The 13,105-nt window shown below is 43.6% G+C and overlaps 1 protein-coding gene across 1 annotated transcript; it reads left to right on the forward strand.

Moving 5' to 3' along the window:
* The first annotated feature begins 11,444 nt into the window (after positions 1-11,444).
* LOC120106945 (translation initiation factor IF-2-like) lies at positions 11,445-12,143 on the forward strand. Its single transcript, XM_039120066.1, has 2 exons — positions 11,445-11,802; positions 11,938-12,143. The coding sequence occupies exons 1-2, from the start codon at positions 11,445-11,447 to the stop codon at positions 12,141-12,143; spliced, it is 564 nt and encodes a 187-aa protein (XP_038975994.1).
* Positions 12,144-13,105: the final 962 nt, after the last annotated feature.

Raw genomic sequence — 13,105 nt, forward strand, 5'->3', positions numbered from 1 at the left:
ATCATTTATACTAGAGAGAAAATTTAGATTTTGAAAACTTGAAGGAGAAAGTTATACATATTCATTCATTGTTTTCTTATCATCATGCAAGCACTAGAAAATTTCATGCTAAGATCGTGTAGATAAGATTTGTCATACATACAAGGCATTTAATAAATATTCAATAGCCTAACTGAATTTATAAAGTTAAGCATATCAAGACATAAAATGACAATTTAAATTACATTCACAAATGATGAAATAAAATTTATTTATAAGTCACGTGCCATGGCACCCAATTAAGAGTTTCACATGAGCTTCAAGGGCTGCTTTGACACATTTGCAAGATAATCTCAGTTTTTCATTTTAGGTACCCAAGCTTGCTTGGGTCTTTGGGAGTTAGTGCATATGGTTCCTTTTGTAATCCAAATCTGTTTAATTGTAATAATTTTATCATTTGATTTGCTTGTATTGAAACAATAGGTAAAGTTTTATGCCTATTCTTTTCATATTTGAAACAAGTTATCTTATTTGATGGTTTGCTTGGTGAATTAATTACCTTTTTATTTAGAGGTTTATTGTTAAGTAAGGAAGTCCAGTCAAGTTTTGATTTATCAAAATCAGCATGTTGGCTTTCAAACATTGTTTTTAATCTTTCTGAACTTACAGTGAATTTGTTAATAAAAGATTTCAGTTGGTTAACCTTTTTACTTAAGTTTTGATTTTCTTTAATTAAATTCTGATTTTTCTGAATTAATTCTTCTGAATTTAACCTTAAATGTTTATTCTCAAAATTTAATTTGTCTTTCATTTCAATGGTAGAATTTCTTTCTTCTGACATTTTCAGATTTAGCTTTTTATTCTTTAAACTAAGCTTCTTATTTTTTAAATTAAGCTTCTTGTATTCTAAGTATAAATCAGAAAAAGCATCATGAAGTTCATCAAATGTAAAATCAGATTGAGTTTCAGTATGTACTTGATTTTTGAATGAGAAATCACTTTGTGTTCGAGTACATACCTCATCTTCATGTGCTACAAAGCATAGATTTTCAGTTTCAGTTTGATACTCTTCTTCTTCGGAACTAGTTTCAAATTCACTAGAAACGTTAGTGCATTCATATTTAACTTCAGGCATATTCCATATTTCCTTAGCAGTTATGCAAAAAGATATGCTATTAAGTTCACTATCATCCAATGCACAATATAGAATATTCATGGCTTTTGCATTTTGCTGAGCCCTTTCTTTATCATGATTAGTGTTTGTGTGTAGCCCATTGACTATGATACTCCATAAATCGTAGTCATGTGCTTGAATGAAAATGCGCATGCGTGCTTTCCAATATGTGTAGTTTATACCATCAAATAGTGGAGGTCTATCAATTAATTATCCCTCACTCATAGAACATCCCACTTGGGTTGTCATGATCTTTAACTCTTGATTGTGAGATCAATGAGTACTATTAGAGCACCTTGCTCTGATACCACTTGTTGCCCAAGGTGACAATCCAAGAGGGGGGGGGGGGTGAATTGGTTTCTTCTAAATTTTGGTGTTTTAAAAGTTTTCTTAATTAAGTGCGGTGGATGCTTTCTTAAATTATTTGAATGAGTTAAACTAGAACAAAGATGGAAGATATTGCAAGAATAAACGTAAGCACATGCACAACACAAACACAACAATATATAGTGGTTCGGTGCTCTCCTTAGCACCTACGTCCACTCCCCAAGCGACCCCTTGGGAATTCACTATAATCCTGCGGATTACAGTTGGATTGTTTTCCGGGCTCACAATCCAAAAACCTTTGTTGGTTTTACGGGCTCACCAACGAACCTATACACTTTGGTTTTCCGGGTTCACCAAAAACCTTTGTTAGTTTTGCGGGCTCACCAACGAACCTTTACCCTTTGGTTTTCCGGGTTCACCAAAAACCTTTGTTGGTTTTACGGGCTCACCAACGAACCTTTACACTTTGGTTTTCCGGGTTCACCAAAAATCTTTGTTGGTTTTGCGGGTTCACCAACGAACCTTTACAAATAGTTTGACAAACAAAAAGAAAGATTCAAACTCCTAAATGAGCAAATGTAACAATATTAACTACAAAGAAGAGTTAGAAAATATTTATCGCTTTGAAGTGGCTTCTCTCTTCTTTGTCAAGGATGCTTCACTCTTCAAGGGAGGATGGAGCTCTTGATGACTCTTTGAATCTGCTCAACCTCTTTCTTTGATTCTTGAATGAAGCTCTTGAATGAAGAAGATTAGGGCACTTTTGTTTTCTTGTGTACTCTTTGATATTCCTTGCAAAAGTTATTCTATCTAATGAATAGTGCCCCTTTAAATAGCTTCCCACATCCTTTGGTCAAGCCCCAATGGTTAGATTTGAAAAACTAGCCGTTACTGACCTTGGGAAGAACAAAAAGTACATCTGCAGAACTAGCCGTTATGCTTCAGCCCGTGTTTGGGTCGGCTCAACCTGTCCTTGGGTCGACCCAACTTTCACTTGGGTCGACTCAAACATTCCTTGGGTCGACCCTCTCAGAAAACACAGAAACTTGAAATTCAGCCTTCCTTCCCTTGGGTCGACCCAACCTTTCTTTGGGTCGACTCAAACCTTGGGTCAGCTCAAACTTTTCTTGGGTCGACCCAACTTTCAGAAAATTCAGAATCTTGAATTTCAGCCTTTCTTCACTTGGGTCGACTCAACCTTTCTTTGGGTCAACTCAAGGTTTACTTGGGTCGACTCAACTTCTTCTTGGGTCGACCCTCTCAGTAAATCCAGAGAACCATTTTCTGAGTTGTTTGAGGATCTTGATGTTTGGGTCGACTCATGCTTTCCTTGGGTCGACCCAACTCACTGTTCATCTGTGCCATTTTTGCAGAAGTGTGCCAAATGATTTCTTGATGTGCCGGGGTCGACCTAATCATCCTTTGGGTCGACTCAATCTACACTTTGCTGCATCTCAAGGTTAGATTCATTCATATAAACAATGAAATGTATCTATATCAATTTATACAAATATACTAAGAGTAATGAACTTATAAATGAAGTATCGATTTAACTTATAACATACTCTTGTTAAATGCTTGTTAATCATCAAAATAACACTATCATTCTCAAAAGGAAAAACTAGGGAGGCGTGCATCCCTTCTTTCATCCATTTTTTTTTGGTTCCAAGAAAAAGAAAAAGAAAAGGCTGCAAGGGCTTTTTATTTTTCTTTTGATTCATCCTTCTTCTTCCTCTTAAGATCAATCAAAAAGTTGATAGATCAAGAGAGGATATCAGCCATCAAAACAAATCTCCGCAAGGGAGCTAGCACCCCGGGGAGATTCAGGTGTTTGGATTGGTCCTCTGCCTCGTGTGGATACCCATAGAGGCCGGACGCGTGTGCGGCTTCAAGTGAACCTTCCAACAAATCATCAGATTGCAGTGAATATCTACCCGCACAAGGTGAAGATCTGATCTTCCTAATATTATGTAAAAGTATTTAATCCTAATCTATCTACGAACGATGATTTTAAAATAAGTTCATGCGATGAACTGAATCTCGCGCATGTCTTCCGCTGCGCGCAGAATTTTTCTGGAATTTTCTGCGGCGTGCGAGGGATTCCAACAATTTGGACTTGTTATGATAAGAAACTTTGGGCATGGTACTCAACATTCTCCATCTACTTTTTCAGCATCTGTATGTCCTCTCAATAGTGCATCTCAGGGAGGAATGTGCATGATTAAAGATTTCATGCATACCCTTTGGTTGACTTCCACGTCAAAAATGTAGTAAATGATACTTCTCCTTTTTGTAAGGCCCCATATATGCCGACATGTGAAGATATCCTGCATCCACCAAATAATATTTACTTGCATATATATATATATATGAGTTAGTATTTTACACTTATGCATGAAAGTTAAAAATGCATACCTGTGATCGATCACTTATTTTGGAGTTTATATGTATTTTTTTATGCTTTTTGAAGTACATTGTAAACGTAAATTGATAGTATGAATGTAATTTGACAATATGAATGTTTAGATAAATATGTTTGATTTTGTGTATATCTCGCTTAGTTGTGTGGCTTTGATTTTGTAAACAGGGTTTAGAAATTTGGTGCCTCCCTTTTCAGGAATGGCCTGAAGAAGATTATCCACCATATGCAAATGGTCCTGGCTATGTTGTGTCTTCTGATATTTCAAGCTTTATTGTATCAGAATTTGAGAAACAAAAATTGAGGGTACGCCTTTTTCTTTTTTTTTAATCTTCTTATGCTTTGAACATTCTGGAACAGTTAATTTCTTTAGACAGGCTTAGGACTGCTTGAAACCAAATCTTACGTGCGTGCATGATGTTTTTCATCTTTGAAATGATCTTTGTGATGGCTGTCTGAAATCAAAAGACAGTCTCCCATGTTTTTGTGGATTTCTTTACTATTTAATCTGTTAAATAGTAGATTGGATCTAAAGGGTTGTGCTGTCTTGAATCTTTAAGAAATTATTTTGCTGATAAAATTTGTTTTTTCAAGTGTAAATGATGATACTGTTTTTTTTATTCTATGACAGGTAAAATTTCCTCTTAACATTCTGTCACTATAATCTGTAAATGAAACTTAGTGGGAAATGGATTACTGTTGGCTCCCACCTTCAAACTAAACTCATGGTATATTAAAAGTTCTTCATGTGTCAGGAACCCAGGCTGCTGTCCATATGACGCTTTGATTTTCTGATATATGTTAAACAGAAACAAACCAGCTCACGTTCTTTGGAGGTTTGGTTTATGTCCACTTCGTTTTACTCGTTATGAAACTTGGAAACTAATGGCTACTTTCCTTACGACGAAGGAGAATAAAGGAAGATGAACTTTCACTATTCAACCAAATAGTGATAAAAATTCCAACATCTCAAGAAGTTGGCTGATGAATAACTTGATGGTCATATGCTCAAACTTATAAACCTGCTTCTATAGAAGCTTTTTTTTTAGGTACATCTATATAGAAGCTTTCAGATCTGCAAATACTGCAAATAACTTTATCAGATTACCTGATTATAAGAGCATTGACATAAATCATCAGCCTGATTAGATCATTATCAGAAGAAAGAATCACAAATCGTGTTCCAAAGCTTTATCATGGCTGTCTGCTAGATTCTGCAGCAATAAATTCAGGTATTTGGTTCGTTCCAGGGTGAGAAATGCAGGCATTTGTTGCTTCTGTTGTTGTATCAGTTACTAGTCACTGACAAGAACCTACTACAAATGAAGACACTCAGGATATGGATGTTTACTGCTTTATGTTTCTCCCTAGCTAACCAGAATAGAACTGCAATTGAAACACTGATGCTACGCGCTGAACCAGTAGATTGGCTTAGTTTGTACTCTTTGAAAGACCGGCTTTTTTCATTTGGTTAAAAAAACTGTAATGTGTAGTATTTTTAAACAGGGTTTAGAAATTTCAAAAATTATTTTAAAAAAAAATTATTTTCAATTAGCGACGCTTTAAAGCGTCGCTAAATTGTCGACCAGAAATCAATTAGCGACGCTTTAAAGCGTCGCTAAAATGTCGACTAGAAATCAATTAGCGACGCTAGCTCCGACGCTTTAAAGCGTCGTTATATTACAGCTAGCGACGCTTTAAAGCGTCGCTAAGTTTGAAATTGCCGACGCTAAAAAGCGTCGGGAAAGCCTTCGACGCTTTTCGATGCGTCGAAAAAAATTTTCTCCACTGTAGCATAGGCGACGCTTTGCCGACGCTTACGAAAGCGTCGGGATGGTTTTTAGCGACGCTTAAAAGCGTCGTTAAAGGCCAAAAAATGCGTCGCTAATGACCATTATTCTTGTAGTGATCATAATATATTTAATTAATATGCATATGTCTACATTATAATATATTTAATTAAAATGCATACCTCTAGGTGGGGGTGGAAATTGGAGCTCTTCTCTGCATGTAGCATCTAAAATAATATGAGTATCATGAGCAGTACCTACCCATCTAGCATAAACAAAAGTGAAATGCATGTCAAAATCACAATAAGCCATAACAAAAGTGATATATGGTACTTGTTTGGATGGAGAAATTTTTACTGGCATATGGGTGTCAACAATTGCTTCAATGAAGTCCTTAAAATAAGGCCACCAACGACTATCATCGTGGATTTTACTTGAAATATTTTTGAATTATTTATTAAGTAGGCTAATAATATCCTTGGACATTCTTAAAACAATATTTAAAACATGAATAAAATATCTACTAATTGTTTCTTCGGAATGTTGAAATCTTTCTTGAACCATCCTATTTCCAAACCCATGTCCTAGAATCATCAAAAACATAGACACCAGCTCCTCAACCGGAATATATCTAGAAGCCTTTAAACCATATTTGACTTTCAATTCCATGCACAGATCAATAAATACATATTTTTCCATTCGAAATTGTTGTTGGCATCTATATTAATTTCCATGTAAAATTTTTGATATGAACCTATATCTGGTTTGGTAGGAGGTCCTACAAGGCTCCTTTTCAATATATTTTGTGTAATATTCAGTAACTGTACCAACAATTGCAGTTAGTAGAATATAAAAATTATCATCATCAACTATCTCATCTTCACTGGAATAATTCTCCTTAGAACTATTGTCAATGCTACCCATACCTGTAGAAAAATACTATGCAAAAAATAAAACGTCTGTAACAAATAAAACAAATGATATATAAACATATAATGCAAATAATACAAACAATATAAGAAAACACTAACACATAACATCTATAATATCCATACAATAGCATCCACGATATATTATCCAAGAGATACCACCAATATACATAGTCCATCATCATTCTGCAATAGAAGGTCATAATTAAAACTACAAAACATATTGCCATAATAGTACATCAACAACTACTTCTGTAGGTTTGACATTCGCTTAAGCCATTCAATCTGAAGATAGGTATCTTGGAAAGCCACAAACATCTCTCGATGTTCTCTTTTAAGGAGAATCTTAACAACAATCAAAAGTAGTCTAGGTTGTGCTACCATCTCAGGCATCACACGCACTATGCCCATCACCTCATCGATACTACATTCAGGTTTATCAATCATCTTGGATGACATTGTACTCCTCTTCTCTACTGCATCAATAAGACAACTCAATTGCTGAGATAGTTATGCAGCACTCGCTATCTTCTTACATTTCTTATCATGCAAAATAGGGCTAACTCTCTTCTTTTCTCTCTCCTGGATAGCATCAGATGCAAGGGTAGGGTTAACATTAAAATTATTAGTGGGAACGTCATCAATTTTATATTCAATCATATGATGGTCCTCATCCGAGTCACCTAAGCCCTCAAACGTATCATTATTAACCCCATCTAACCTCTCATACACTCCAATTGTGTCCTCAACATCCTTCTACACCGGTAAAGCTGGTGCCCAAGCCCCCTCCCTAGTGGCACTAGTATTTCTAAATAACCTATCCAATTTTATGGCATGTTGCAGACCACGTTCTTGAAACTTAGCTGCATCAGGAATCTTCTGTAAGTTAACAATATATAGTTGTCAATAGTAGTTTATAAGTTAGTATAAAAAATCTTACAAATATCAAACTAGTAGCACATGTACCTGCAATTTTTTTTCCCACCATGCATCTGGTGCATATATTGTATTTCTAATAAGATCCCATCCAAGCCATGTTTCTTTTTCCACCAGTTTCATCCAAATACTCCAATTTGCTTTCAGGTTATACCACTTATTTTTTATTTTTTTAGTCATATTGATTTCCAATCTTCTCATTGAATTTCTTAATTATATTGGCCCACCCTACCATATTGAAATGTGTTCTTGGACGATTAACAGCTTCAACTTTACCAATATATATATATCGATAAACTCCTCCATCAATTTGTCATTCCAAATGGCCTTCCTTTTCTTCTCATCTTGGGTTGATGGACCAGCAAGGGTATGTTGGCTCTTCTTAGACATTTGTTTTTCTTACAGTACAACAACAAAGATATGAAATATTTTGTCAATCATACATCATGATTTCATCTATAATCATAAAGCACCTTGCAAAGCATATCTAAATATGTATAATTTACATACATATAGATTACTTATAACTTATGTTGCTGGAAATTGGACCCGGAGGCCGCCGCGAAGCCGGGGAAGGAGGAGCTCCGCTGCTACAGGGGGCGGACGGCGGTGCGCCGGCCGACTGCGTCCTCTGCTGCGGGGGGCCGTGCAAGTCCTGCAAGGAAAACTGGTGGCCGGGCTCCCCGGCTCCGGCCCTCCGATGCCTAAGTCAGAGGGGACAAGTATGTGGAGAGAGCAGGGAAGAGAGTATATGGAGAAGACAGCAAGAACATTTGGATAAGATAAAGAAGACGAAGAGGATGATGTCCTCAATTGCGTCTGTGCTTCCCGGCGGGTTCAGTCCCGGGGATCTGTTTCCGTTTTTGTTTTCCCCCCCCCCCTTTTGGTTCTCCCAGGTTCCCTTTTATAGGAGGGAATTACGTTACCTGGGAGGTAACCGGAGGATTTGTCCCTGTCCGTGATAATTGGGCACGATTTGGCCCATTTATGGCGTAGTGGAAAACGGGGCCGAATCAGACCGGAACCAGGGAGTTGTCACGGTCGATCGGACCTGTTGGAGTGGTTGAACCGCCGGCCGTAGCGGGCCTGGGGTCTGTGGATGGTAAGTGCATTTATTACCGAATGAACCGGCGGCCAGGTAGAGCCATACGCTCTGATGGTTCAGTGATCCGGAGATCGTCTTGGGCCGTGTTCATTAAATGCCTGAGTGCATCGGAGACTTAAGGGAGTCTCATGCATTAATGGCAGGTCGTGCCGAACGCCTGCGGAGATCTTATGCCTTGATGGCTTGGAGATAGTGGCAGGTCGCAAGCCGTAGGAGTTGTCAAGTCCCTTGGACTTTAGGCGGGGGTTGGACATTTGGTGAAGGCATCGGCTCGGCAAGGGTGCCGAGCCGAGCTGGTCGCCCAATGGGGCGCCCTGTGGCGGGGCTGCTTTGAGTACTCCTGGTCGGCGCCCTTTAGACGAGCACCTTCTAGCAGAGCGCCTTGGCGCTGTCTTTGGTCGGCACTTTCTAACCGAGCAGCTTATTTTGGGTGGGGCACCTCTTGGCGCGCGCTCTGGTCGGCGCCCTCTAGTCGAGCGCCTTCCTGGTCGGCATCCTTTGGCCGAGCAGCTTTCTGGTCGGCACTCCTTGGCCGAGCAGCTTTCTGGTCGGCGCTCTTCGGCCGAGCGGCTTTCCGGTCGGTGTACTTCGGCCGAGCGCCTCCGTGGATGTATGACTTAGGGTTTTTCCCCTAACACTACCCCCCGACTTCCGAGCTCCAGTTGGCTATCAGCTGGAGCGCGGGAAGTAGCTTTAATCGGGTTATTACGAATTCCGAAAATTTCGATTTACTGCACGTTTTGAGCTATCGAACGCTTCGAGGTGCCTTTAATAGGCGACGTCTCTTCTTTCTCGAAGAGCCTCATTATTGGGACACCTTTTGCGAAGCGTCCTCGCGTCGTGGGCTCATGATGGGGCCGCACGATCTTCGATTGCGGACGCCTTTCCGCGCGATTCGATGGGGCGCTTCGACGTTCGAAGCGCTAGCCCTAATTAAATGCATCGCTCTGTCTTTTAGACCGACACGTGTTATCATCTAACCAGGACGCAGCGCTTTCTTCGCTGATCCGGGCCGTTGGGGAGGTCTATATAAACTCTCCCCCGGCCCCCTGTTCTCTTTCCATTGCTTTCTGCTTCCAGCTTCCTATTCTCCCAGTCTTCCTCAAACCGAAGTCCCTTCTCTTCGGCTTCCTTTCCAGGTCCCCCTTCTTTTTGATTTTCCTCTCTTGTAATGGGTTCTTTGCCTAGCGAAGTAGTGTCCACCATGAGTGTCCTGGAGGTCGAGATGGCCGAAGAGTGGTTTTTCCCTCTTCACGGGTTCCGTTTGGAACCCGCCAGGCGAAGGGATCGGGTAACCGATCCTCCGGTAGGCCGGATCGGAGTGCACTCGGAGTCACTCTGGGCCGGCCTCCGATTTCCTCTCCACAGCTTTGTGAATGAGTTGCTGACGGTATGCCAGTTGGTTCCGGCGCAGCTCACTCCAAACGCTTGGAGGACAGTGATGGGTTTCCTGTCACTGTGTTTACTACAGGGGATTCCTACCTCTGTCAACGTCTTCCGGCGACTTTTTATTTTCAAGTCGAACCCGGGAGACGGGGAGTGGCTCTACATCGCCCTCCGGGCGGGTCGGCCACTTTTTCATGGTGCCCCCTCATCCATTCATGGTTGGAAGGAGAAATTCTTCTTCCTGGGCTCTGAACGGTCCTGGAGGTTTGACCCCAGGTGGAGGTCGGCCCAGCTTAAATCCATCAACAGGCTCCCCCAGCTTTCTCCGCGTGAGCAGGAGATCTTTGACACCATCCGCAGCCTTGGGGACGGGATTTTGCTGAATGGCCTCATTAGCGAGGACGCCCTGGTGAACGTGGGCTTGAGCTCGGCACGTCCTCAGGGTAAGGATAGTTACAGCAACTTTTTATTTCCTTATTGTTCTAATGTTCTAATTTTGCTTATCTTTGCAGATATCGCAAAAATGGTGACCAAGAGTGAAGTCCTTTACGCCCGCTTCCAGAAGAGGGCAGCCGAGCTCTCGGGGGAGCCTGCGGAGCCGAGAAAGAAGCAGAAGGTCTCGGTAACCTCGACTCCCTCGGCGGCGGTGGTGGCCGAGGCGGGTTCTTCCCGCCCTACGCATCCCGAGGCGGGGCCTTCTCGCCCCGCTATCTCCGAGGCGGGGCCTTCTCAGCCCGCGCGCCTTGAGGCTGATCGGAGAGAGGGCGCGGGCTCCGGGGGCTCGGGCTCCAGAACCCCGATGGCGCCCCCATGCCCGGCGCCCTTGATGCAAGTCCCTGGTCGGCAGGACGCTCCAGTTGCCGACCAGGGGAGGAGTTCAGCGGGTCCCGTGCTTGCACTCCCCGCTATAGTTGTGCGGCGGTTAGACCAGCCGCTCGCCCGACCCCAGCCCCTTAGCTCCCAGCCGGGGAGCAGTCAAGGAGCCTCGGGGTCGGCTCCACCTAGGCCAGATGGCGCTGGCCTCCCGGGCCCTTTGAGCTCGGAAGAACGGGTGCCCTTCGCACCCACCTGGTCGGTGTTCGAGGGCGATTCGGCCCTCGAAAACCCGCGAGTGGCGCGCGAAGTTTTTCGGCTCGCGCTGCTCCCGGCCGACCGGGCCATAATGCAGTCCATGAGCTACAATGCTTTTATGGACGCTACGCGCTGCAACTCCGTTCGGGTAAGCAAAATTTTTCGCCTGAGTAATCTGTATTGCTTTTCTACTAGCGGCGCCTTATGTTTTCCTTTGTCTTCTTTACAGTATTTGCACGAGACGGAGATGCTGATGCACCTGGTTCAAGAATACCGGGAGAAAGCCCGGAGGTGCCAGCGCGGCTATGAGGAGGCCCAGAGAAGGTACATGGCCGCCGAGGCGAAGTACCAAGCCTCCGAAGAGAAGTACCAGGCCTCTGAGGCCGAACAACGGGTGCTCCAAGAGAAGGTCGGAGCATCTGATGAAAGGATTCGAGCTCTGACCGCCGAGCTCGATGAAGAGAAGGGCGCGCACGCATTGGCAAGGTCCGAGCTGCGCGTCGCGGAGGCTCGATTGGCTAAGGCCGAGCAGGCGTTGGCCTCCCGCGAGCAGGAGGTGGGAGATGCCCGCCTCCGACATTCGGAGCTCGAGCAGGAGCTGAGGGGCCTCGAGCGGAGAGCCGCTTACCACGAGGCCCGGGAGATAGAGGCCCGGGAGAACGCCCAAAACGCAGTGAAGCTCTTCCGTGAGTCGGAAGAGTTTCACGAACTCATGGCTGAGGAGGGCGTGAACGGGCTGATCCAAGGCTTCCGGGATTTCCGCAATCAGCTGCGGCGGCTTCTCCCGGATTTTGATGTTAACCTGCTCCAGCCGGGAGCAGGGAGGGCGGAAACAGAGGCAGAAACTCCGGAGGCGGAGGCAGAAACTCCGGGGGCCGAGGCGGCCGTAGCTGTCCCCGAAGTGACCGAGGTCGCCCCCGAGGCTACTCCTATTGCTGCCGAGGCCATCGAAGAGGTACCGGCAGCCGGGCCAACCACTCCTGGTACTGCCGAAGCCGAGGTGGTCGAGCTCGAGCCTTCGATGTAATTTTGTCATTTCTTGTTAAGTCGGGATGGCTTCCCATACTGTAAGGGCCAAACCCGGATTTTGTACTTAGCCTACGGGCCTTTTTGAAATGACTATACATTTCTTTTTTGAAAACTCGTCTGTCGTAGCCTAAGTTTTTCTGCTCGGATCCGTTTTAGGTTCCGAGGATATGGGCTCTAGGGCCTCAGCTTTTCCCGCCACAGGGTTTGAGTTTGAGTTTGGCTTGCCGAGCTCCATTGCTCGGTTCTTCAACTAGTGGTATAACAACGCTTGTGCTTATACCAAGGATTTGGGCTCGGAAAGTTTTTCCGAGCCTAGTCCAGAATTCGACCAAGCCCTAGGGCGGTCGTTAGGACTTAAGACTTCTTAATGCGGCGAATTTCGAATCCGGGCCTCGAGTTGCCGGGGCGAACTGGATTCTTCTCTTGCAAATGGATTGGATACTCGTCAGCTCGTGACGGGGATTCACTGGACTTAGTACAATAATGTGTCGGTGTTATGAGCACTCCTTCGCCGAGGCGATTGAAGACGCTCCTCTGCTCGGTGTCCGTTCTTTGAGGACATCGGCAGAGAAACAGATAAAATGATGTAGAAACATCAAATACATAGGTACCTTGTACCGTGTGCGTCCTGGCGCCGAGGCGACTGAAGACGCTTCTCTGCTCGGACTCCGTTTTTGGAGGGCGTCGACAGAAATCCAATAATAGGTAATGTAAAGACATTAAATAAATAGGTACCTTGTACCGTGTGCGTCCTGGCGCCGAGGCGACTGAAGACGCTTCTCTGCTCGGACTCCGTTTTTGGAGGGCGTCGACAGAAATCCAATAATAGGTAATGTAAAGACATTAAATAAATAGGTATCTTGTACCGTGTGCGTCCTGGCGCCGAGGCGACTGAAGACGCTTCTCTGCTCGGACTCCATTTTTGGAGGGCGTCGACAGAAATCCAATGACGAAGAGCGG

This window comes from Phoenix dactylifera, unplaced genomic scaffold (genome assembly GCF_009389715.1).
Source record: "Phoenix dactylifera cultivar Barhee BC4 unplaced genomic scaffold, palm_55x_up_171113_PBpolish2nd_filt_p 000701F, whole genome shotgun sequence".
Classification (NCBI taxonomy): domain Eukaryota; kingdom Viridiplantae; phylum Streptophyta; class Magnoliopsida; order Arecales; family Arecaceae; genus Phoenix; species Phoenix dactylifera.

Bases quoted from the DNA above. Each gene is read 5' to 3' on its own strand.
- LOC120106945 (XM_039120066.1), top strand. From the start codon at position 11,445: ATGGCCGCCGAGGCGAAGTACCAAGCCTCCGAAGAGAAGTACCAGGCC. The intron at 11,803-11,937 runs GTGAGTCGGAAG...AGCCGGGAGCAG, and splicing joins AAACGCAGTGAAGCTCTTCC to GGAGGGCGGAAACAGAGGCA.